This window comes from Schistocerca cancellata, chromosome 6, assembly GCF_023864275.1.
Source record: "Schistocerca cancellata isolate TAMUIC-IGC-003103 chromosome 6, iqSchCanc2.1, whole genome shotgun sequence".
In the NCBI taxonomy this organism is placed as follows: domain Eukaryota; kingdom Metazoa; phylum Arthropoda; class Insecta; order Orthoptera; family Acrididae; genus Schistocerca; species Schistocerca cancellata.
Window position 1 is genome coordinate 64,672,700 of NC_064631.1, and position 24,354 is coordinate 64,697,053.

At 43.1% G+C, this 24,354-nt stretch overlaps 1 protein-coding gene across 1 annotated transcript in view; it reads left to right on the forward strand.

Moving 5' to 3' along the window:
- Positions 1-24,354, forward strand: part of LOC126088143 (UDP-glucosyltransferase 2-like) — a 70,696-nt gene that overhangs the window by 14,346 nt on the left and 31,996 nt on the right. The window contains exons 3-4 of the mRNA XM_049906260.1: positions 8,180-8,435; positions 23,899-24,105. Coding sequence (XP_049762217.1) covers positions 8,180-8,435; positions 23,899-24,105 — 463 coding nt within the window. The remainder of the gene's footprint in view (positions 1-8,179; positions 8,436-23,898; positions 24,106-24,354) is intronic.

The following is a 24,354-nucleotide window of genomic DNA, read 5'->3' on the forward strand; positions in this document are numbered from 1 at the left end:
CTTCGGTCGGCACAAGCGACGCTTCATTTGGTGTAAAGAACGACGTCACTGGACAGTGGATGACTGGAAATGAGTGATCTGGAGTCATCAATCAATCACGCTGTATCTTGTGTTATGAGTGTGTTTCCCGCGGTTAATATGTGTTTCCCTTTTTGCGCTTAAGGAAATGGTACATGCGGAAGGATATAGAGACACTTTATAATGCCGCGTCCTGTGAACTGTAGAGGAACCTCTCGGAGACGATGACTCTTCATACCAACATGACAATGCAGCAGTATCTGTCAGGTGAACGGTTTGTGGACGGTAACATTCTTGGAATGGACTGGCCGGCCTAAAGCCCCGACCTGAACCGACGGAAAACCTTTGGGGTGAGTTACAACGTCGACTCCAGATCACAGCGTCGTAGGTGACCGCCATTCCTTTGCAGGCATTTAAATACCTCAAGGGAATTGTCCTCTATAACAGTTCAACTCGTCATAAAGGTGAAGGGTGGACATACCTTATATTAGTTTCCACTAAGATGTGTCCCGATTCTTTTGATCATATAGTGTGGATGCAGATGTACACACGACCTCCAAAGATCTTTGCGGATTGTTATTTGCAATAATCAACACTTGTGGTTATTCTGTTTGACCTTTATGTGAGAAGTTAACTCATCATTGAAGATTAAGTTTCCAGTAGGTCTGTTGTCTTCTTCCGACCTAATGAACGTCTCAGCAAAATTCGAAACACTACCTGACATGCAGTATGATGCCACGTAACACTCATGGATGCTGTTTAGTACGATGTACTGAAAAATGGTAGTTAACCATAAGGAATGGGTTGTCTTATATTTCCATTGTACACTCATGGTTGACTTCGAGGCAACAATAAAATTATACTACGCACAATCGGAATGACAATGCCGACACTTAAAATAAAAAACAAAGCAAACAGCGTCTATGATACCACGATATGTGCTACATGTTTGTGCAATTGTTAAGTAATTCTATCTGAACCGGTTCCCTGACACCACAGCAAAATTATGTACCACTGTAACGTCGTAAATTGTTTACTTGAGGACTATATTTCATGACGATGTTTGAGATGCAAAATCCATTTACTTGGTATTTTTGTCATTACGTAGCCTTTCTGGCACAGTTGGAAAAAATATTCCAACTTTCTGCAGATTCCGCCTTGGCTGTGACAAGTTGTCGAACCTATAAACGGCTCCCAACAATCATGTAATACTGACGATTTCACCGACATTTTGTAGTAACATCGTGACAGATGGGATTCCGCCGTGTCAGTTGATCGAACAGTCTTCGGCTGTTCTGCCGTTTCAGAGTGTCCGGCGGGCACAGCGTTTCAAACAACCAACTGACCTCCTGGTCTCTTTCGACCGACGTACACTGATAAGGCAGACCATTATGTCCACCGACTTACTATTAATATAAACCAGTCCCGGCAATAGCAACGTCACCTGGCGACGAATGACTCCTAGTCACACACATGCACGTTCCATGTAGTATCAGTGAGTGTGCTGTCCGTGTGTAAATTTGGAAAGGCGCGCGATCTATCTAAGTTTGACCGTGGGCAGATTGTGACGGCCCAAAGGCTCGGCACGAATATTTCGGAAACAGCACGACTTGCCAGATATTCGAGGAGAGCAGTGGTCAGCGTCTTCAGCACGTGCAAAAACCGAGGTGAAACTATGTCCAGACGTCTTGGTGTTGCACGGCCAGCCCTCGTTACACAAGTCGGACGTCGTAGGTTGAGCCGACTGGTAAAACAGGACAGGCGGCAAACTGTGGCGGAACTAACATCGGACTTTAATGTTGGTCAGACTGCAAGTGTCTCTGAACGCACAGTACACTGAAGACTCCTAATGACAGGTCTCCGCAGTCGACGACCCTTGCAGGTGCCAATGTTGACACTACGACACCCGTAACTACGACTGAAATGGGCACGTGACCATCGGCACTGGACGTTGGCGTAGCGGTTGAGCGTTGCATGTTCTGATGAATCCCGTTACCTTCTTCCAGGGGAACAACTCCTTGACACCTGTACTGCGGGACGTTGACAAGCTGACGTCGGCTGATTATGCTCTGTGGAACATTCACGAGGGCATCCATGGGTCCAGTGGAGATAGAGCAAGGCACCATGTCGGCCAAGGCATCCTACGGCAAGATAATGCGCCATGTCACAAGAGCAGGAGAGTGATGGAGTGGGTCGGGGAACACAATGGCAAGTTCCAGTTTGTTGTACAAGCCTCACAACTCGCCAGTTCGGAGCCCTATCGGACACATCTGAGATTTTACTGAACGTGGCGTCAGAGCTCATCGCCATCCTCCCCGGTATTTACGGGTGTTACGTGACTGTGTGTGCAGATCTGGTGGCAACATGGTCCAGAGACCTACCAAGACCACATTGCTTCCATGCCATCTCGTGCTGCTGCTGTTATCCGTGCAAAGGTGTACATAGCAGCTATTAGGTAGGTGGTCATAATGTTCTGGTTGACCACTTATAGTCCCTTGCCTGGAGGCAGCTCCAAACGCGATCCTTAGCGGAGGGCGCTCGTCAGCGTCTGAAGAAGTGACTGTTTCGTCGACTGTGGCCAGAGACGGCCAGCTCAGGCAGCGTGGATGTATACTTTCTGTCCACCATGGCCACCATCGTGTGCAATTCCCTCTGTTTCTTCTCCTTATTTAGCTTCAGCGCTGGTGCCCAAGCCCTGCTGAGAATAGAACTACAGTCCCCGTTAATAAGTTTGTCTCCCGTGGGTATTTTGATGGTCTAACGATGCTGTTCCAGCATTTCGACTTTTGTGATAAAATCTTGGTGTATGTTTATTTCATCATGTAAGTTTCGGATAAACTGTACTCCGCTACCACCGGCTTCTTTGGATACAGTAGTCGAGTGTGTCTGTGGTGCTCTCGGCAGCGATCTTCAATGCGCGAACTGTTTGTCGAATAAGTGTCACATGCCAGTCTTCCACAAGTCAGGGTCATCGTTGATGCTCCCCAACAACGCCTTTATTTTATGGGATGGGCAGAAGTCAGCTACATTGAATGACGAAGGCGACATGTCTGATCGCCGAAATACTGCTCCCTTTCGACCCTATGAACCGGCATTACACCTGTTAACCGTTCTATCGTGACAATTTTCAGGAACGACACCTGGCTAACACATCTGTGTCTAAGAAGATGATGGCCAGCCAGAGTGGCCGAGCGGTGCTAGCCGCTACAGTCTGGAACCGCGCGACCACTACGGTCGCAGGTTCGAATCCTGCCTCGGGCATGGATGTGTGTGATGTCCTTAGGTTGGTTAAGTTTAAGTAATTTTAAGTTCCAGGGGACTGATGACCTTAGCAGTTAAGTCCCATAGTGCTCAGAGCCATTTGAACCATTCTAAGAAGATGATGACAACAGCGACCTCTGCAGAAGCCCTGAGATGCCTCGCTGCTATGTATTGATCCACCCCGTACACAATCCTTGGAACGTACATTTGAGATCTTTTCCCCCAAAGTGCCTTGCCAGTCCTCACCCACTACTGCTGGCCCATGTGCAAAACGCCGCCTACCAGAGATCCACGCATTGCCCACTAGAGCCTGTCCCTGGATGTCAGCTACGGAAGTGCCTCATGTGTGAGGTGAACAAGTCCCTCAGGCACCATCTACACCACCAATTATCACTGACCCACTGGCAGAGAAGCTCGCGCCTCCTGGACCCCCTTCCCCCCCCCACACACACACACCACTCTCTTTAGTTTCACTCCAACCATCACCGCTCCTATGAGCTGGTTAAAAGGCAACGGATCTAATTTACCGCCACTTCGGCGATGTGGAAACCAATTCAGAGTGTGCCGGCGAAAATACATGTGTAGCATGCACAAGTAACTCTGCTTGCAGCAGTCTCAGCTTCGAAGATGGCGGCAGACACGTCACATAAGGATGACCAGTTGTACACAGCAGAAATAAACACCCACTCCATCGACCAGATATGCTGTTTGAATCACTCAATGATGCATTATCTGGAAGGAGTAAATCAGTCACAACTAGAGCAAAACAGTTGTGGTCACTTCCAGGTTCGAGCTCACCATCCACAAACTCACGACTGGTAGCACGCACGTCAATTGGTGTGACTCACTAGACTGTGACGTCGCACATAATCAGCACAGACAACGTTCGCCCCCGCTAGCTGAGTGGTTCGCAGGACAGACTGTCAATCCAAGGGGCCCGGGTTCGATGCCCGGCTGGGTCGGACATTTTCTGCGCTCAGGGACTGGGTGTTGTGTTGTCCTAATCATCGTCATTTCATCCCCATCGACGCGCAAGGCGTCGAAGTGGCGTCAAATAGAAAGGTACCAGGCGAACGGTCTACCCGACGGGAGGCCCTCGTCACACGACATTTTTGTTTAGCACAGACAACAAAGATTGTGACCTGTTGTGTCAGTTGTTCCACTCTTCAAGAGTGATGTACTATCAGAGAATGTGAAACTGAAAATTTGATGTAGCATCATACTTCCATCCATTTTGTCTGGTTTGCACAGGTGGAAACTGATACTCATCTGAAACGACTGTAGAGTCTTCAAAACAAAATGTGTCCAGGTTATAATAAACTATTCCCGCTATACTATCAAGGTTCACATTAGGCAACATTTAGGGCACCCATCCATTTATCAAACCATCCATATGAAACCTGCCAGATTTTATACAAAAACAACTATTTTGCGCCACAATCTGGTAAGCTGAACCACCAAATTCGCTTTCTAAAAGACCAAACAAGACTCTCGTATCATACTTTAGTGAAGGACGTACTGTTAAACACTGCATGCGCAGGTTCTATCCCTTCATTTTTCTAGTCAACTATAAGTTAGTCTGAGATGAGGCTTGTGCAGCTTCTGTTTTTTGTATGAGCAACAAACATGAGTTGGATTGGATGTTCGTATCTCGTCAGTGATTGTCACAATGATCAGCCAAAGCATTATGACCATTGCCCAACCGCGACGCTGAATGCCAACTGGTGGGGTTCCCGGCACGTGACGATGTAACGAAAGAATGTACGCGGAAAAGACATGGGCGGGGTTCACCTTAGCGAAGGTATGAGCTGCAAATGGCGAATTCCACTGAGATAAGGTGAAACATCCCCTTAGATAACAATGATTCGCACCGCAGGCAGCCGCGTGCGCCGGCTGGCTCAGAGAAAAATAACATAGACGCTAACCTTGAGAAAAATTTTAGCATTCCTCACCGACGTATACCACATGATAATTGCGTTATAGTTGAAACTCTGCGTACTAGGAAGAGCATAGGGTCAAACCACATTTCACATGTAAAACCATTTATTGAGAGATAATCTGCTTTTTAACTTTGTCTTTGCCATAAAACGTTTCACTTCACGTTACTAGTATGCTTTAGAAACTGTTACCATGCAACAATGTTTGAAGTTAAATATCCAGTCAAGAACCAAGAGAACTTATTTAAACAGAAATTACGAATGCATTGTTATAGTGAACAGACGACACAGTGTTATTGTGTGTGTACATTCTTGCTTGTTAGTTGCACGATTACGTGACGACTATAAGGCTCACATACTTAGAACATATACTGGTACTGCTAATGAGATTCTAATGCAACATTTTGGTTTACTTGAAAATACATTCTGGATTTAAGGTACTTTCTGTGAGATACCAGATGAGACAGTGGTTAGTTTATGTGACAGCTACACGATTTTATCACGACGCTGCTAATGACTGACAATTTACAATGTTGCTTTTGCGGTGTATCTGTTTTATATCTGCACAGTTTTTTCTGAATTCTTCTGTAAAGTAAAACATGTTTTAGTAGTAACTTTTGTGGTATAGCTACAATCAGACTGCCTTTTCAGTAGCACAACAATACGTTACAGCACAGTTTTTTCTTCACCACGGCAATAAGCGTAATAACTAAGGTATCTATACGCAAAGCATTTCACTTTTGTTTATCATGAGGTAAGTACATTGACTTCTGCAGAACTTAGCTTTCGGAGGACAATAACTACGACACTTCCACAGAGATTATCTTACAGCAAGACGCACATTTAGCGCTACAGGACACGTATTTGAGTGATTAATTTTGTACTTAAATCATTTATTTTTAAAGATATTTGAAGTACAATGATACAAAGGTTTTCCGTAATACATTTCATTCCATTGTTGTAATCTGTAACACCTGAGGGTATAATTACATTAATCCTCAGGGGGGTAGTGTACCATGTGTTTGGCAAGCACAAGGAGCCCTAGCTAATATGGTATTTACTTATACAACTTTACACATCGGTACCATATTCCTCTAACACATAAATTACACAGCTATCTGATCATTTAACTGAGAGATAGACTTTTTTTTTTACTACATCAGTGACACATGTTTACGCAATGACACAGTTGGGTAACTTCACACTAATGAAATTGTATTTTGTCTGTACTTTGTGAACTGTTCATTTTTTTTTTTGGAACCATTGTAATACTATGAGAGCTTTGAATGATGTATTTAGTAAGGGGACGTTTCAAAGGTACTTTGACAAAGGACAGATTATTATTACGCACAGCCTCTGACCGAGTATCTACAAAATGTCGAAGCTGTTCGGATGTTCGTGTGCTATTGTCGTAAGTATGTACGGAAAGAGGACAGTGAAACTACAACTAGGTTCTAAGTGGCTGGAAGTCCAAAACTGTTCACATAACGTGGGGTCCGGAGGCATGGCTGCTTTGTAAAGTAGGAGATGGTGATGTGCCGCATCTCTGCCGCAAGAGCACAATGCTGGTGCTTACATAAGTGTTTCGGAGCACAGTGTTTCTCGCACATGGTTGAACATGAAGCTCCGCATTAGGCCACCCCTACACGTTCTCATGTTGACGCAACGGAATCGTTAGTTACGATTGCAGTGGGTACGGGACCATTGGGATTCAACCGTCGATCAAACGAAACGTGTCGGCTCTGTGGGTCAACCACATTTTTCCTATACAAGGTACCTGGTCGTCTCCACGAACGCCGTCATCGAGGTGAATGACGGCTCGAAACGTGCAGCGCGGAACGGACGTCGGTTGGTGGGAGCAGTATTATGCTATGGGAGACATTCTCCTGCGCTTGGGTGGGACCCGTGGTAGTAACCGAGGAGGCATCCTGTCACGCTTGATGTCTTCCCCGATGGCGCTGTCATCTTTCCGTAGCACAATTGTCCCTGTCTCGGAGCCAGAACCGTGCTACAGTGGTTTGAGGAGCATTATGCTAAACTCACGTCGATGTATCGACGACCAGATTTGCACGATGTAAATACTTTGGAACCTAGCTGGGTCGCTATCGGGAGCCACAGCCGCGTACAAATCAACGCGACTTTCGTGACCTGTGCATAGATATCTAATGCCCCATACCTCCACGAACCTACCAAGAAATTTTCAGATAACTGATACGCAAAATTATACGCGCAAACACGCTATGAAGCAGGTTGTCGTAATGTTGTAGCTCATCAGTGCACGTTATGCTGGTGGCCGAACACAACCCTCATTTTGTGGACAATGAGCTCCATTTTGTAATTCTAATTGTGTGTAACGTCATAAATTCTTTATGTGTGCGTGACGATTCTGACTGTGCTCTGCTCTTTGGTTGGAGCCCACGTTACCGCTGTCGTAACGTTCCTTCTCCACCATGTTTATGACATCGATGTAGCGTCCATGTTTGTTTCCGCATGCTTTGGTTCACAATAGCAACTCCCACTGTTTGTTTGAGAAATGCGAGACTAATCTAATTGTTTGGAAAATGTGTAAGTGGTCGACGTAGTACATACTACCTGTATAACTAGCAAATTGGTAGGCATGTGACGAGTCTGTGAACTCTCTAATTATCCGACTTACACAGTGATTGTACTGTTCTAGCTATTTCCCGACACAACCTTATTTTTCTTTGTTTCTGACCTGGGCAGGATTGCAGCTGAAACTTACACATCTACTGTCGAGCAAACCATGCTTTAGAGTATCCACTTTCATATGATGTGTAATTGATTGGGATTCGGTTTACTTTTCAGGAGATGTAGCCATTTGAAATTGATTCTTTATTTTTGGATCAACCTTTAGTTGTCTGTTAATGATTGTATCACAGTAATATAATTCCACTGCAGCCACTGTTCAGAGGCAACTGAGTGACGAAGTTGATGTTGGACAGGAACGGCCAGAAGCAGTTCGACTTGGTGATCGTGCACGCTTTAACGATCGACTGCTTCGACCCTTTCGCACACCTGCTCGGTGGAGTGCCGCTGGTTGCCGTTTCGACCAACGTGATGACGCCCTGGTGCAGCGACAGGGTTGCCAACCCTCACAACCCCGCCTACGTCGGCACTTACTTTCTCCCGTACGAGACCGCCAACATGGGTTTCTACGAGCGCTTTCTCAACACCGTCTATCATCTCTTTGTTAAATTTGTAAGTAGAGATTGGTTGTAACTAGTGCTTTCCCAGCGCAGTTCAGTGCTACATGTTGCTACTGGACTAAGGTTATCTGCGATTTCCCTAAACCGTTTAATATAAATACTCACACAGTTTAAATAAAAAAGGATACGGATCATATCTGATCAATGCCTGATACTAATCAGTTTGCTTCACCTATAATGACCTCCCTCTCGTCTATCAGTAGTAGCAGTAGTAGTAGCATTTGTATTACTACGAATAGTTTTGTTCATATGTGGTTCACTTTTACAAGGTTATATAATACAATAAAAACAAAATTGAGATAAATGGGAATAATGAAATTAATTAATGGCAGATAAGTAAATACACTCCTGGAAATTGAAATAAGAACAGCGTGAATTCATTGTCCCAGGAAGGGGAAACTTTATTGACACATTCCTGGGGTCAGATACATCACATGATCACACTGACAGAACCACAGGCACATAGACAAGGCAACACAGCATGCACAATGTCGGCACTAGTACAGTGTATATCCACCTTTCGCAGCAATGCAGGCTGCTATTCTCCCATGGAGACGATCGTAGAGATGCTGGATGTAGTCCTGTGGAACGGCTTGCCATGCCATTTCCACCTGGCGCCTCAGTTGGACCAGCGTTCGTGCTGGACGTGCAGACCGCGTGAGACGACGCTTCATCCAGTCCCAAACATGCTCAATGGGGGACAGATCCGGAGATCTTGCTGGCCAGGGTAGTTGACTTACACCTTCTAGAGCACGTTGGGTGGCACGGGATACATGCGGACGTGCATTGTCCTGTTGGAACAGCAAGTTCCCTTGCCGGTCTAGGAATGGTAGAACGATGGGTTCGATGACGGTTTGGATGTACCGTGCACTATTCAGTGTCCCCTCGACGATCACCAGTGGTGTACGGCCAGTGTAGGAGATCGCTCCCCACACCATGATGCCGGGTGTTGGCCCTGTGTGCCTCGGTCGTATGCAGTCCTGATTGTGGCTCTCACCTGCACGGCGCCAAACACGCATACCACCATCATTGGCACCAAGGCAGAAGCGACTCTCATCGCTGAAGACGACACATCTCCATTCGTCCCTCCATTCACGCCTGTCGCGACACCACTGGAGGCGGGCTGCACGATGTTGGGGTGTGAGCGGAAGACAGCCTAACGGTGTGCGGGACCGTAGCCCAGCTTCATGGAGACGGTTGCGAATGGTCCTCGCCGATACCCCAGGAGCAACAGTGTCCCTAATTTGCTGGGAAGTGGCGGTGCGGTCCCCTACGGCACTGCGTAGGATCCTACGGTCTTGGCGTGCATCCGTGCGTCGCTGCGGTCCGGTCCCAGGTCGACGGGCACATGCACCTTCCGCCGACCACTGGCGACAACATCGATGTACTGTGGAGACCTCATGCCCCACGTGTTGAGCAATTCGGCGGTACGTCCACCCGGCCTCCCGCATGCCCACTATACGCCCTCGCTCAAAGTCCGTCAATTGCACATACGGTTCACGTCCACGCTGTCGCGGCATGCTACCAGTGTTAAAGACTGCGATGGAGCTCCGTATGCCACGGCAAACTGGCTGACACTGATGGCGGCGGTGCACAAATGCTGCGCAGCTAGCGCTATTCGACGGCCAACACCGCGGTTCCTGGTGTGTCCGCTGTGCCGTGCGTGTGATCATTGCTTGTACAGCCCTCTCGCAGTGTCCGGAGCAAGTATGGTGGGTCTGACACACCGGTGTCAATGTGTTCTTTTTTCCATTTCCAGGAGTGTAGTAAAGATCTGATATGAAACTGGAATTTTGATTACTGTCTTTCACGAAATTTTCCGGGGTGTCAGACAAGCACAATAAGCTGAGCTCTGCCTGCAAGTGGGTAAAAAATCTTTTCATATTGGTTCCACGGAAACGAAATAGTCTTTCTCTTGGTGTAGATTCATGCTTAGCAATTAATAATACTACGTCCGACCGCCGTATCCACCTACAAAATCTTTATATTGTTGTAATCGCATCCTCGTGATGGCTCCAAAGTACACAAGAGGGCTTCTTGGTTTTCTGAATACTGCAGTACTGCTTGGAATAGTGACTCACACAACTTTTCACTGATAAAGTTATACTACAGTCTTCCTTCGATCCACATAAAAGACTTTTCACTTATTCTCACAACCAAAATGGCTACAGCCGATTACGCTCTAAAATAGCATGCGTCTTTCTTCGTTCATTAACAAAGAGCGAGTCCTTCTTCTTACTGAGGAACAGCAAAAACATCTTCTGTTCTTTTAACATTTGAAAATCAAAAATTCATGACGCTAGGATACCGCTTCACATTTTCTCTTTGCCTTTGAAGAAAACGGAAACATAAATGCAAGAAATGCAGATGAAATGGACATGTCATGGTATTGAAACTTTCTGGGAGATTAAAAGGATCTGTCGGACCAGAACTGTGGGTCCCAGGTTTGAGTTCCCACCCGACACACAGTTTCAATCAGCCAGAAAGTTTCCGATCAGCGCACACTCTGCTGAATGAAAATTCATTCTAGATGTCATTCTGTTATAGTTTAAGAAGATGGATATCGTGGTACGTTACAGAACAGCACTGTATTGGTTAGGGCTGGGCAATATGATCTTGTGTACGAGATCACACGAATGACATTTACGAGCCTGGAAGTTAGACGAATGGCAGTCTGACTGGGACTCTATAAACATTGCAGGGCAGGTTTACAATATATTCCCAAGCGTCAGGAACAGGCCCGTACTCGAGGTATGGTGCACCTATTTACAGGTCAGGCTCCATATCCCAAACATTTGCATCGAGTAGGACATGATAACACACCAATTTTTTAATGTGGAAAGGAAGGTTCCGCTGATCATTCTTTTCGCAGATACCCCCTTTTTCAGGTAGGGGTAGGCTGCAGTCAGTTTGATTGAGATCTGCAAGCAATTGTAAGTGACCAAAACTTGTGCACTACAGTTAATAAGATTGCACATAGAATACAAAAAAAGGCAATTGCTTAACTATCACTCTATAAGATCAAATGGACGCGTCAACAGATCAGAAGAAGCGTTTCCTCCATTACACATAATGACAGGCACATACAAATTCAATTGAGAGAAACATTAAAATACAGATATACATAAATAAAGGTCGGGACACACATGTCCGGACAGTGTCCGTGCCGAGATACGTCCGAGTTTCGGCCGTCACCCGGACAACGAAATCCATCATTAGAACAAATGTAGCACAGCGGGCCCCACTTGACCGGGACGTGCACGGGGAACGTCAACGGGCCGTGGCAGGGCCGGGCGGGATTCGCCGTGTTTAATTTGTCACGTGACGGACACGGCCTGACTGTAGAATTGTCTTGTGAGCTGTGCAACTGCGCAAGACTTTTCTGTGTACAAAACATGGATGTGGAACGACTAATAGAAGAAGTTCGTAAGTTTCCGGTTCTTTACGATCAGGGAAGTGAAAACTACAGGAATATCGAGTACAAAGACAGAGTTTGGAAGAAAATTGCAACAGATCTACAAGCAAAAGGTAAGATAAAAACTATACAAGTTTTAATACCCGAAAGATATTTATTTGCTTTTTATTTTACAAACAGATGTTTGGTTTATGTCATCGTTATATCGCCAAGGCGACATGTTCTTGCCATTCCACAGTCCCTTGTGGAGAATTTAGGAATTTTTTTGAGTTGTTCTCGTACAGCAAATGCAGCATCTGTTGATCTCTCACGAATTCGAGATAGGTTTCGAAGATTTGATGATCTACCGGATCCCTCAGCAGTTTCATTTTGATCCATCCTCTGTTCGGGCACCCTATAACCTTCCATTTTTCGAATAAAGTTGTACAGTACACACGAAGCCGTCACAATCATTGTAAGGTTATTAGGATCTCCCTGAAGAATTCTTCTAAATATTCGAAATTTCTGTTGCAATATACCGAATTCATTTTCGAATATTCTTCTTGCCCGACTCAAACGATAATTAAATGTAGCCTTGTCATTTGTTAAGTTCCTGCCAGGATATGGTCGCATCAAGTATGTTTTGAGAGGAAAAGCTTCATCGCCTACAACTACCATTGGAAGTTCAACATCAGTTCCGGGCAAAGTTTTACCCTTTGGGACGCTAAGCGTATTGTTTTCCAATGACTTTCCAAGATTTGAATTTACTAGAATGCCTCCATCAGAGTTTTTTTCCGTTCTCTCCCACGTCTATTGCAATAAAATTATAACATGGGTCAACCAGAGCAAGAAGCACAATGGAATATGTTTTTTTGTAATTCGAATAGAGACTTCCTGAGTTGTTTGGAGCCTGTATTGCTACGTGCTTTCCATCTAAACACCCAATGCAGTTTGGAAACTGCCATTTTGTCCAAAACTCCTCAGCTATAGCATTCAATTTTTCTTCATTCAGCACAGGCATCACCTCTTCTAACAATAAATCGATAACTGCTCTAGAGGTGTCATGGACGATAGCCCCAAGTGTGGAGTTTCCCAACCTGTAGCTGAACGAAATAGTTTTAAATGAATCTCCTGTAGCAAGGAACATGAAAAAAAGTGAATTATATAAGATGAGAAATATTGTATAATCTATAAAATATTTGCAGCATTTTAAACCTTGTAATATAAATACGCGATTTAAAATATTTTTGCTACAGGTGGATTAGAGGAATGCAAAAAAATGGGCATCTGTTCGTGACCATCTAAGGAAGACCCTGCAGAAAAGGAAAACTGTTTCACGACAAGATGCTATTCATCAACATAAATATGAGTATGAAGATCTCTTAAAGTTCCTGCTACCTTACGTGGTAGAACGAGAAACAGTTTCCAATGTTCCTTACACGCAAGACAATAATGAGCATAAACAAGAATCAAATACAGATTCCCAAGAGGAGCAGTCTATTGTTGAAAACGAAAAAGAGTCTACACAAGAAGACATTGCAGATGAAGAATCGATCATTAAAACCCAGGGTAGTGAAACAGAGAATTTGATAGAGCTCACTCGGCATTCCCAGACGTCCTCAGCTCATTCGTCCGTCAGCTCAAATAAGAACACGTTTATGAAACCACCACTGAAACGAAAATTTCAGCGTGAGGTTAAACCGCAAGAATCTGGTTCAAGCCAGCTCATGGCTTACATTTTGGGAGAAAAAAAACCTGAAAAACAGCGAGAAATACAAAACTCAGTTAATGTTTTTTGGCTGATATAGGACCAGCCCTAAAATCGTTGCATCCACTACTTTTTCATCAAGCTAAAAGTATGACTTTTTCAATTGTACAAGACTTTGAACTGAAGTAACTCATGGATGACGTATCAGTCTATCAATTCACTCCATCATCCTCCAATTCCTCAGCAAAATCTGTTTCAACACCATATGCTTCACCTGTGGAAAACGAGCAGCAGCTTTTGGATTTGCAAAGGGATTCCCACAATTCGCATATAAATAACCAAAGCCATCATCCTCCAAGTTCCCCTGCATCCTCATCAGCTTCAGAAATTAATTCACTGAATAGTCCCCATTTCTTTTTCTTAGGGTAGTAGAAATTTAACTGTATTATTTACTTACTTACGTATTTACCTTTCAATTACTAAAGTAATAAAATAAAAATTCTGTCCTTAAAACTTCTTATTTATTTGTGTTCTGTGTACTTTTCTTTAACCTACCTTAAAAAAACAGCCAGTCGTTCTTTGGGTGAAACTGATACTCTCCAGAAAGTGTCGTTTTTTCTCAGTCTTGGTTCTAGTTTCTTTAAAAGTTCACAGAAGATGTACTGCGTCATCCTAAAAAAAACTTAGTCTCATCATCCATGAGATGAGAAAATAATGTTCGAAACTCTCCCTGTACTGGTCTTGTTTTCCAGGCACTGTGGATCCATAATTTTCTTCTTCTTGTTTGCCTCCGTTCTTTTCCCTCTTCGTCTAAAGCAAGTGCTATAAGTCCTAATTCACTATTACGAAAATTAGTGAACATGTTTTACAGCTTTCACAAACAGAAACACAAATCACTACAAGGAACTAGAGATGGGCAAAACTGTTCTTTTCAGAGATCGGATCAGAATTGTTCACTCCCTGAAATGAATTAGCTCTTTTTCATGACTCACCACTCATTTACAATAGAAAATAAATGGAAGGCACATTGCCCTTTAAACTTGGTTTATTCCAGTACTATACCTGTATTTTGATCTTATTTGATCCTATTTTGAAGTAACACAGGTAATGAGTAAGCATTTTGTATTGTTTATTGAAATTTCCACGATATGACAAAGTTTTTGATTATTGATTTATTTTGCACTATCGTGGTTTTTTTGGGTGATCGGAAAATGTTGTAACTTGATATTTACATTAACAATATATTTGGCTATAATGTATTAAAATTTCATTAACCTCATACACATACATCGCAAGCCATATATTTTTAAAGTGAACGTTTCCTTCCGAAGACGCCTAAAATCGCAAAATCCGTACCAGAATAAGAAAAAAAATATAAATTTGACTGTAAAACGAAAGTGCTGCATATAGCCTTACGCAGAATAAAACAAGGAAAATATTGGTGTATCACATTTTGCGATACGTTTATCGGTTCGCTCGTAATTAAAGCGTACATTCGAGTGTCCATAATAAAAATCCTATAGTAAGAGGAGTCGTCAGGAACCTAATCTGATCAGTTTAAACAAATAAAAATAAAATAAAAACAAATGATGTATACATAACATAATAATGTAATATACGTACCGGTATTACTACGAAGAACAATATCCAGTGGAGACGAACTCCGATGCAGAAGCACTGAGTCGAGCAGGTCGAGCCGCGAGCTGTATTACTGCGTGAGCTAAGACCGCAGAGACCAGAGTGACACCTGAGTTGCTTTGCTCAACGCTCTGGCTAGAGTCGAGAATGGTGGGGTGAGCGTTGAGCGGGCGAGTTCCGAGGGTGGGGGGAGTGGTGAACGGCCACCACTCACCCGCTCCGAAACATATCGTCCGTTCCCTTGCGAGCAGGTTGTTGCAAATGGTTCCTATGTTATCCGCTAGGTGGCTCTCTGTCCTGTTGCTCGCATCAACTGCCCAGAGGGCAGAATGTGCGACTGAAACGATCGCCGACAGAGTGCAATGCGAAGTTAAGCTGCGCCAGACACTGCACGCGGCAGACGACGCACTGAGACGGCACGGCATATGTGAAACACAAAATCCAATGGGGCAGTGCACAATGCAGGCAGCCAAGGTAGAAGCAGGGCAGATGCAGGTGCTGGCTGTGTTGTGTGGCGTGCACTGTGCTGTGACCAGCAGAGGCGCTGCTGATATGCTCCGTCTCTCTCTCTCTCTCTCTCTCTCTCTCTGCCATGGGAAACGTTTGGAGCTACCGTTCTTTTTTTCTGAATCACTGATTGTTCACTCCTTTGAAAGATTCAACTCTATGAATCAGTTCAAAAGCAGATCCCCCATCTCTACAAGGAACACGGACGTGCCCCGGTCACGTGTGGCCCCTGCAGGAACAGACCGGAGCACGGCCGTCACTCGTCCAACGCTCGGCCCTGACACGGCCCGGACCTGCGTGTCCCGACCTTTAGAAATATATTGTTAAAAAAGGAAGGAAAGAAAGAATGGTATGGCCACCCTCGCATGTATGCATAGACTCGAGGATTTCGGAGGTACGCACATACCAGTCTGGGCAATGTAGAATAAGTCGCAACATTAGTTTTAGAACTAGGTATACTTCTAAGTAGTCGACAAAATTCGAGTTGTTCTGAGGCTGCCAGTAATGTATCTAGTGATATAGACTGGAAGTTATTCATATGGAACTTGAGTTAATTCCTTTTATTTTATGTTTCTTAATTGATTCTCATTTCCATTTTCTGATTTTCTGTTTTATTTTTACGTTAATATTATAAATTATTGCTCTTAATATAATTTATGCTATATACCAATAGAAGCTGTTGTATGTCACCATAATTACTGAATATGTACGACCTATTTAGAGCTTCCAGGTAACAGATTAACAATTCATGGCAAGAACGTAAATTTTAAAAAATAAAGTTTACGAAAAAAACGTAATTCGTACGTACAGATAGTTACATCCTTAAAAGTTTGAGAATGGTGAGACGTGTGGTCAGCTGTGTCCTTATGGTTGGAAATATTTCGGCGTGTGCCTGATCCAATTTAAGGAAAACGTCGAGTTCAAGGTCAGTCGATTAACAACATGGCAACCTTGTTTGGTTCATCACTACAGTAAAATACAGTTTTATTTATACATTCTTGCAAGGAAGTTATTTCATATGTAAGAAGCCAATAGTACACTGTTAATTCATTTCTGTACAGTACACCGAGAACTGCACAGACTGAATGCTAGTACCCACACTATCAACTGACATAACTACCTTGGCGATGATGTTTTTGCTTCTGTTTCGTGTATCACAGCTTCCCATTTTCTTGCCTGAAAAACTGATCATGCACCATTCCGCAGTTAGCTAGATACTGATATGAAGATATCTGTGAAACGCAATAAGATGTTATTGATATGCAATGAGGAGATCTGGTGTTAGCTTTTGCAGAAAAAAGAACGTTCTAGTGCAAAAATGTGTTGTGGAGTGAAGTTAAAACATACATCGTTTGGTTTCGAAGCTCTATCAGTAACTGTGTTTGCAGTCAACATTGCAGTACCTCGAGTCCCGCTGTTATGAAAACATTTGTTGGTGATAAATGACCAAACATTTTTCAGCACCTTTGTGTCATCGTCAGAGGGTGCTTTTATTCAGTTCTGTAAAATGTAAACTGTTTTAGTAATAATAATTCTATCGAAGCAAGACGTAAAATCGTTTCTCTCTGTTGTTGTTATTACCTTAATGTTCGTACATTTGTTCTCATACCAGTTTGGGAACTGATTTTAAATTTGTTTAACGTTTCTCTTCCTCTGCATGTGTGTAAAGGAAGTTCAAATTTTGCGCAAAACAGCACTGAGAACAACCGAACATCACCTGTGACTGGACACGCAGAGGCAGCATAAAAACTGCGTTTTATAAAGTGAAAAATTATAGCTTGCGAGTAAATCTCTGCAAAAACATATACTGTCGTTATCTGTGTTTTACCATAACAGTTGAGAATACAAATTAGGGCGGATGATTCGAAATTAAATGTATGAATTCGCAAAATATAGTCGTGAAGTATCTTTTGCACAAAAAATTAAATTTGTAAGTAAAGTAGCAGAACTTACTCACGATCGCACGAAGGTCCCGAAACATGTTCGAATTGTAATAAACAATAGTAGTTTGCATAATCGGAGAGTTGAAACCAGCAAGAAAATAAAGGTGTTTTATTTTTATGGATTCGTGTTACATTCTTTAATCAAAGCTCTACTCTGTGTTATCTGAGTAATATTTCACTTTAAGGAATGCACTTCGTAAGAGGTTTTCTTTAATAATCTCTTAAATACCATTAGGCAGTTTATTGTACTATTTTTTCCTCAGTAGAAAGTGCTGTTTCGAGTTTTATATTTATTCTTGCTCTATTAATGTAAGTTATGTCTAGATACATGTTCAGTGACGGAGTCATTTGTACAGCTTTGCATGTGCATAACTGACTGATATTCTAATTTGGTATAATGAAAATATATTAACGCATCTTCACAGCGATTTACTGATTTTCGTTATTTGCCGATGGTGTTGTTCTTTAGTTTGAAAACTGTGTTTTTGTTTTGTGCATATGTTAGACAAGAAATAATTCTATTGGTAAGAAATGAGTGTTGGACATACAGCATTTAACTTGAAGACATTTGACGTTACTCAGTGATGACATAACTCTAAGGGGACTTAACTGTGAAGACAGTTTTTGCAAATATCTTTGCACAGTTTCACCACTTCACTAAACAAATCAGCATTCATTAGTATAAATCTTGTGTTCGTTACATAATATATAGTGGCTTCATATACGTTTATCAGTGTCATTTTCACTCATCAAACTGAAATTAAAGGTACTTTCTTTCGTAAATGCTAAACGTAGCTTCGTAGCGTAAAGACGAATTGTAAACTTCCTTTAGGGATTCATTTTCTTTGTCTGCCAATAGGTCCTCATTTTCCTTCACAGTGACTGTCCTGTTATGGTTGTTAAGAAAGGCAATTTTTTCCTTGTGTCGTAAATACAGGGCTATTACAGTTTAAAGCTTCTGGATGCCTCTGTAAGGGGAAATCAACGGGTCGGCCTGCAGTGAGCGAAGAAACGGTTGAACGCGTGCGGGCAAGTTTCACGCATAGTGATGTGAAAGATTCAGTGTTTAAACCTCCTCTACCAAGAAACGTGCCAGAACTGCGAGCTCACATCAACAATGCTTTCGAACTCATTGATGGGGACATGCTGCGCCGAGTGTGGGAGGAACTTGATTATCGGCTTGATGTCTGCCGAATCACTAAAGGGGCACATTTCGAACATTTGTGAATGCCTAAAATAACTTTTTGAGTTTTTGTATGTGTGTGCAAAGCATTGTGAAAATATCTCAAATAATAAAGTTATTGTAGAGCTGTGAAATCGCTTCAATCATTTGTAATAACCCTGTATTTAGTAATAATTGATGAAGATCAGGAACAGTGATTGTCCTAATACACTAAACAGCCAGAACATTATGACCCTTGACCTACTATCGATATAAATCCGCCCAGGCGATATCAGCTTTACCTGGTGGGGAATGACTGCTAGCCAGACACATGCACAGTGCGTGTAGTATCGGTGGGCGTGCTGCCCGTGTGTAGAATGGGGATGGCGCGTGATCTGTCTTTGTTTGACTGAGGGCAGATTGTGATGGCCCAGAGGCTCGGCACGAGCATTTCAGAAACTGCAAGACTTTTCAGATATACGAGGAATACCGTGGTGAGTGTTTTCAACACGTGCCGAAAACAAGGTGAAACCTGTCCAGACGTCCTCATTATCGATGTCGGACTGCTACGACAGGAAAGGCGATGAACTGTGGCGGAACTAATATCAGACCTTAATGTTTGGCAGAGTACAAGTGTGGCTGGAAACACACTGCACCGAACGCCCCTAACCATGGGCCTCCGCAACCGACGACCCGTGCATGTCCCAATGTTACCATCATGATATTGTCTACGACTGAAATGGACACGTGACCATCGGCACTGGACGTTGGCGCAATGGAATAGTGTTGCATGGTCTCACGAACCCCGCTACCTTCTTCATCATGCGGATGGGAGAGTGCGAATCCGTCATCTTCCAGGAGAACAGTTCCTTGACACCTGTACAAGCTGGTGGCAGTTCCATTATACTCTGAGGAACATTCACTTGGGTATCCATTGGTACAATGGAGCTCGTGCATTTCACCATGAGGGCTAAGGGGTAACCTACACACCACGTACACCCCTTCGTGGAGATCACGTTTCGCCACGGCAGTGGCATTTTTCAGCAAGATAATGTCCCATGTTAAAAGGCCATGAGTGTGATGGAATAGTCCGAGGAACACAGTGACGAGCTCCAATTTATATGCTGGCCCCAAACTTTCCAGTTTTGGATCCGATCGAACACATTTAGGGGTATGATTGAATGTGGTGTCATAGTTCATCGTCCCCAACCCCTCACCCCCCTCCCCCTGGAATTTACGGGAATTAGGTATCTTATGTGTGCAACTCCCTCCAGCGACCTGCGAAGACCTCATTGCTTCCATGCCACTGTCATCCGTGGCAAAAATCTAGATACTAGGTAATAAGTATGTGGTCGAAATGTTCTGGCTGGTCAGTGTATGCTACCCTTATGAAAACTTGTGTTGCCGTATTTTGGTTGTGATAGGTGCTTGACTGTTGTTTGAGGTTTGCGTTATCACTGCTTTTTCTGGTAAGTATGATCAGAGCTATTCCAATTGTATTAAAAATTATTCCTTCCTATTTGGTAGAACTATACATTTATTTTATTTAATAGCCAATCCTCTCTATATGGTGAATGATCAACAAAACTGGCAGATGGCTTTGCTAGAAGGTAAAGTGTTTGTGTCTATGGATACAGGTATCAAGTGTGGTGGGCAGGTACTGTAGGCCTTCAGCCTCCTCTTGCTGGCCACGTACCTGTGCTGACAAAATTGTCCGCGACCTGCTATGAAGATCAATTTCGGATTAGACAAAATAGTGGCAGCAAGGTGAGCCATTCTGGCTTACGTTTGGAATAATTAGAGTGGCCCAGAGAATTCTTAATCTTGTGGGCCGGTCGAGGATTTGCTACCCCTCCGACAGAATTCCTGTCCGCAGCTTTTACACTTCGCCCGCCTCACTTGATCTTCACTATCTGGAATAGAGCTTTCTATTTCCATATCATATGCTGCTGCAGTAATGTGCGCTGTTGCTGGAGGCAAGTGCAAAGCCCACACATGGAAACAAGAATAAATGTTAACACATTGAAATCTTCGAAGCTGTAGGGCCGTTGTAGTGTAACGACGTAAGTTTCTTATAAATGATTTTCTTTCGACATATGACCATGTGCAGACTTCGTCACCTACGTCAGTTACAACCCACTCCAAAATTATTTATATTCTTTTTAAATTGTCTCAGAATGGTTCTTGAACGAAACTGTAAAACATCATTTGAGTCTTATGCGCAGTATTACGTCACTCGGGTCAATTGGTTTGCGTAAACTTTTTCAATTTTTGACGTCGTTTGTTTCTCCTCAGAAATTATATTGATACACTTTATCTTGATTTAATCGATATTAGAACCACATTAAATAAACTTTGAGATTCAAAGTCGCCATGAACACTGTCAAAATTCAATAATCTCGTCAAATATATTATTAATTCATTCACATAATTCTTCATAAATAAATCCTCAGAACATGTATTTCAACTTTAATAGCATCCACCAGTTTATTATCTTCCTACATACAGACGTGAACCTGAGCCTTGACAAGACAGGACTAACATTTTCAATAAGATTAAACTTCCTATGATATCATTGTTGTACAAGAAAATTACATATTTTCATTTATCAATTTTTAGAAGCACGACGCAACAACTCGGTTCCAGGATCTTCTGTTGCTCTTTGGCTGTCGACCCGCGACGTATAGTGGCCAGCAATTTTCTCTCTGGTCGCGGCAGCGAAGATGCTGTCTCCGTTCGTTGCGCCGCCCTCTCCGTACATGAAATATTAAAAAAAAAATACAAAAACTTTAGACAATTCACAACCATTACAAAATATTACAAAAAATACATAAACAAAATACTAAATTAACTTATATTCACCTGCAAACTGGGCTGACACTGGTGGATGGGTGACGCTTCAATTTCGCGTCCCACTACACCGTCAACAAGTTGGACATTGGCGAGTGTACTCAATGTGCCAAGAACTCGAACGACGCAATGTCTCCTGACAAACTCTCTCACACGAAACGTATATCAAGATCGACTGACTGTAAATAATCTGTTGTTAATTCCACCATTTCACGGAAGGTCGCCAAATGATGTATGACAGCATTCCCGTAGTATTCTCATTGTAAGATTAATTCTGAACGAAATTTGACAAAAAATTTACAAAACTGCGTCATCGTAAAGTAAAATACCTAATATTTTCTCTCGTATTGTCATTCTCGTCTTGAATCGGTTTCCAACAATAATCTTCCAACTTAATTTCCTTCGTGCTACCTATCTGTGGTGAAAATGTCTTTACGATATCTTTCAACCTGTTCATGCGATACGTTATCAAAAGTGTACGTAATCGATCACTTGTATCTTGAGAAACAATGCTGCTCTCCGCCAACGACGATTCATGTTCACGTAAATTGATTTTTGGTCATGATTACTCCACTTGCAAAGGAAAAAGGGAATCTATGAGTAAACCTGTTGCATTGACAATAACGTACCATTTACTGATTTACTGTACCTCAGTGTCGCTGTATGTTTTCTATATGTTTTCACTGCATTCCAGTGGATTTAGCACACATCCCGAGATACTGTAACGGATTTTAGTCAAACTGGCTTCCGCAACTAGGTCATAGAGCATTGTAATCACCTTTCCACTGTGGAGTACAAATGCCTTCCTTCTTGTTTTCGATATACCTGTAGTCTCAAGTCCTGTGTGCTGTGCTGAAAAACAAACTTGACTATGATATTAGGTTTGCTGTTGTAACTGTCCTCAGTAGACCGACAGCGACGAATTCATACGACAGAAGAAAGACGAACTCTGGCGCCTTCCAACGTTGTTGTCAGATTGCAATTGCGAAGTACAAAGGGCTACTGGCTGTATCGAGGTTACGTGACTGAATGCAACAATCGTCAACAGAGCAGTAGAAGAATTGAGCCGTTGCCATAGAGATTTACACAAAGTCGCATAGCTCACGAAATAGCTGTGGCTAGTCCAATTGTCAGAGGTCCGCGAAAATGGTCACTTTCAACATATCCCTTTTTGGAGTGAAATTCTTCCATAAATTTCCGTTGTTTTCCATTCGATTCTCTACGTTTTTATTAGTTCTACAATAGACCAACCTGATGTCTAGCATTCTTCTGCAGCACAACTTAATTGAACCTGCTATTCTCTTCTTGTTTGTACTCTTTAAAAAGCACTTTTGATTACTAAATAAGGGTGCGCTCCAAATAAATAGATTCAAAAAAGACCTTGTTACAATAAAATTTGTGTTATAGCGTTACGTTACAAAATTTCTCTTTCCGGGATAATTTGTTAATGTGCAATTGCTAGTGACAACCAGCAATTTAGGTATGCTTAACGTCGTTTATTAACAGATACTTTGCCGCCCAAATAGTAAATCTCTTCTATTACTTGGTGCATCTCATCTGCTAATCTAATCTCCACAGCATCACCTAATTTATTTTGACTACGCATTTAGTCTGTAATATCCACGTTTTACCTCCGAGTTATGCTATACTCCACGCAAATTCCTTAACGAATGTCTCCTTGTCACTGAAATTCGTAATAGACACTAACAAATTCATATTTTTGAGATAATTTGTATTCCTATTGGCAGTCTGCTTCAGTGATCGTCAGTTATTTTGCTCTGGAAATAGCAACGCTCGTCTATCGTTGCTGCATCTCATTTTATAATCTAATTCCAACACTATCACCTAATTAAATGTGACTAGGTTCCATTATCCATTAGTTGAAGTTCGCCTTATAATCTCTTGTCAAGCCACATCTTACGAACTTTCTATTGAGACGCTATATATTCCGTTCGCTCAATCATTCAAGTCCTTTGCTCGCTCTGACAGGCTTCCAGTACTGTCACGAACTTTAACCTCTTGTTGGATCCCCATGAACTTTAATATCTTTTTCAGTTTTTTCCTCGATTTATTTTCCTGCTTCTTGGATGTACTGGTTTTGACTGTTTTGATACCACTGGTTTGAAGCTGGTGTCACCTGTAACGCAGAGATCCTCACCTTTCTGCTCAATGGGTCATGCGATACGCGCACGGTACGTGTGCTCGACTGGAGTGACGCCGGTGTGAGCTGCGGCGCGCTTCTGCTGCCGGCAGGTGCGTCACGACGCCCTCTACGCGGACACAGAGGAACTACACCGCCGCCACCTGGGCGCGCAGCTGCCGCCTCTGTGGCAGTCGCTGTCGGCCACGAGCCTCGTGCTCCTCAACACGCACTGGACCACCGGAGGCGCAGTGCCGCTGCTGCCCAACGTCGTCGAGGTCGGCGGATTGCACATCGAGCAGCCGCAGCCCCTGCCGCAGGTACCGTCACTGTGGGACACCGTTCACTTTCGAGGAATAAACACAGCAGGCAGTTCCGAGAAGTACACTCCTGGAAATTGAAATAAGAACACCGTGAATTCATTGTCCCAGGAAGGGGAAACTTTATTGACACATTCCTGGGGTCAGATACATCACATGATCACACTGACAGAACCACAGGCACATAGACACAGGCAACAGAGCATGCACAATGTCGGCACAAGTACAGTGTATATCCACCTTTCGCAG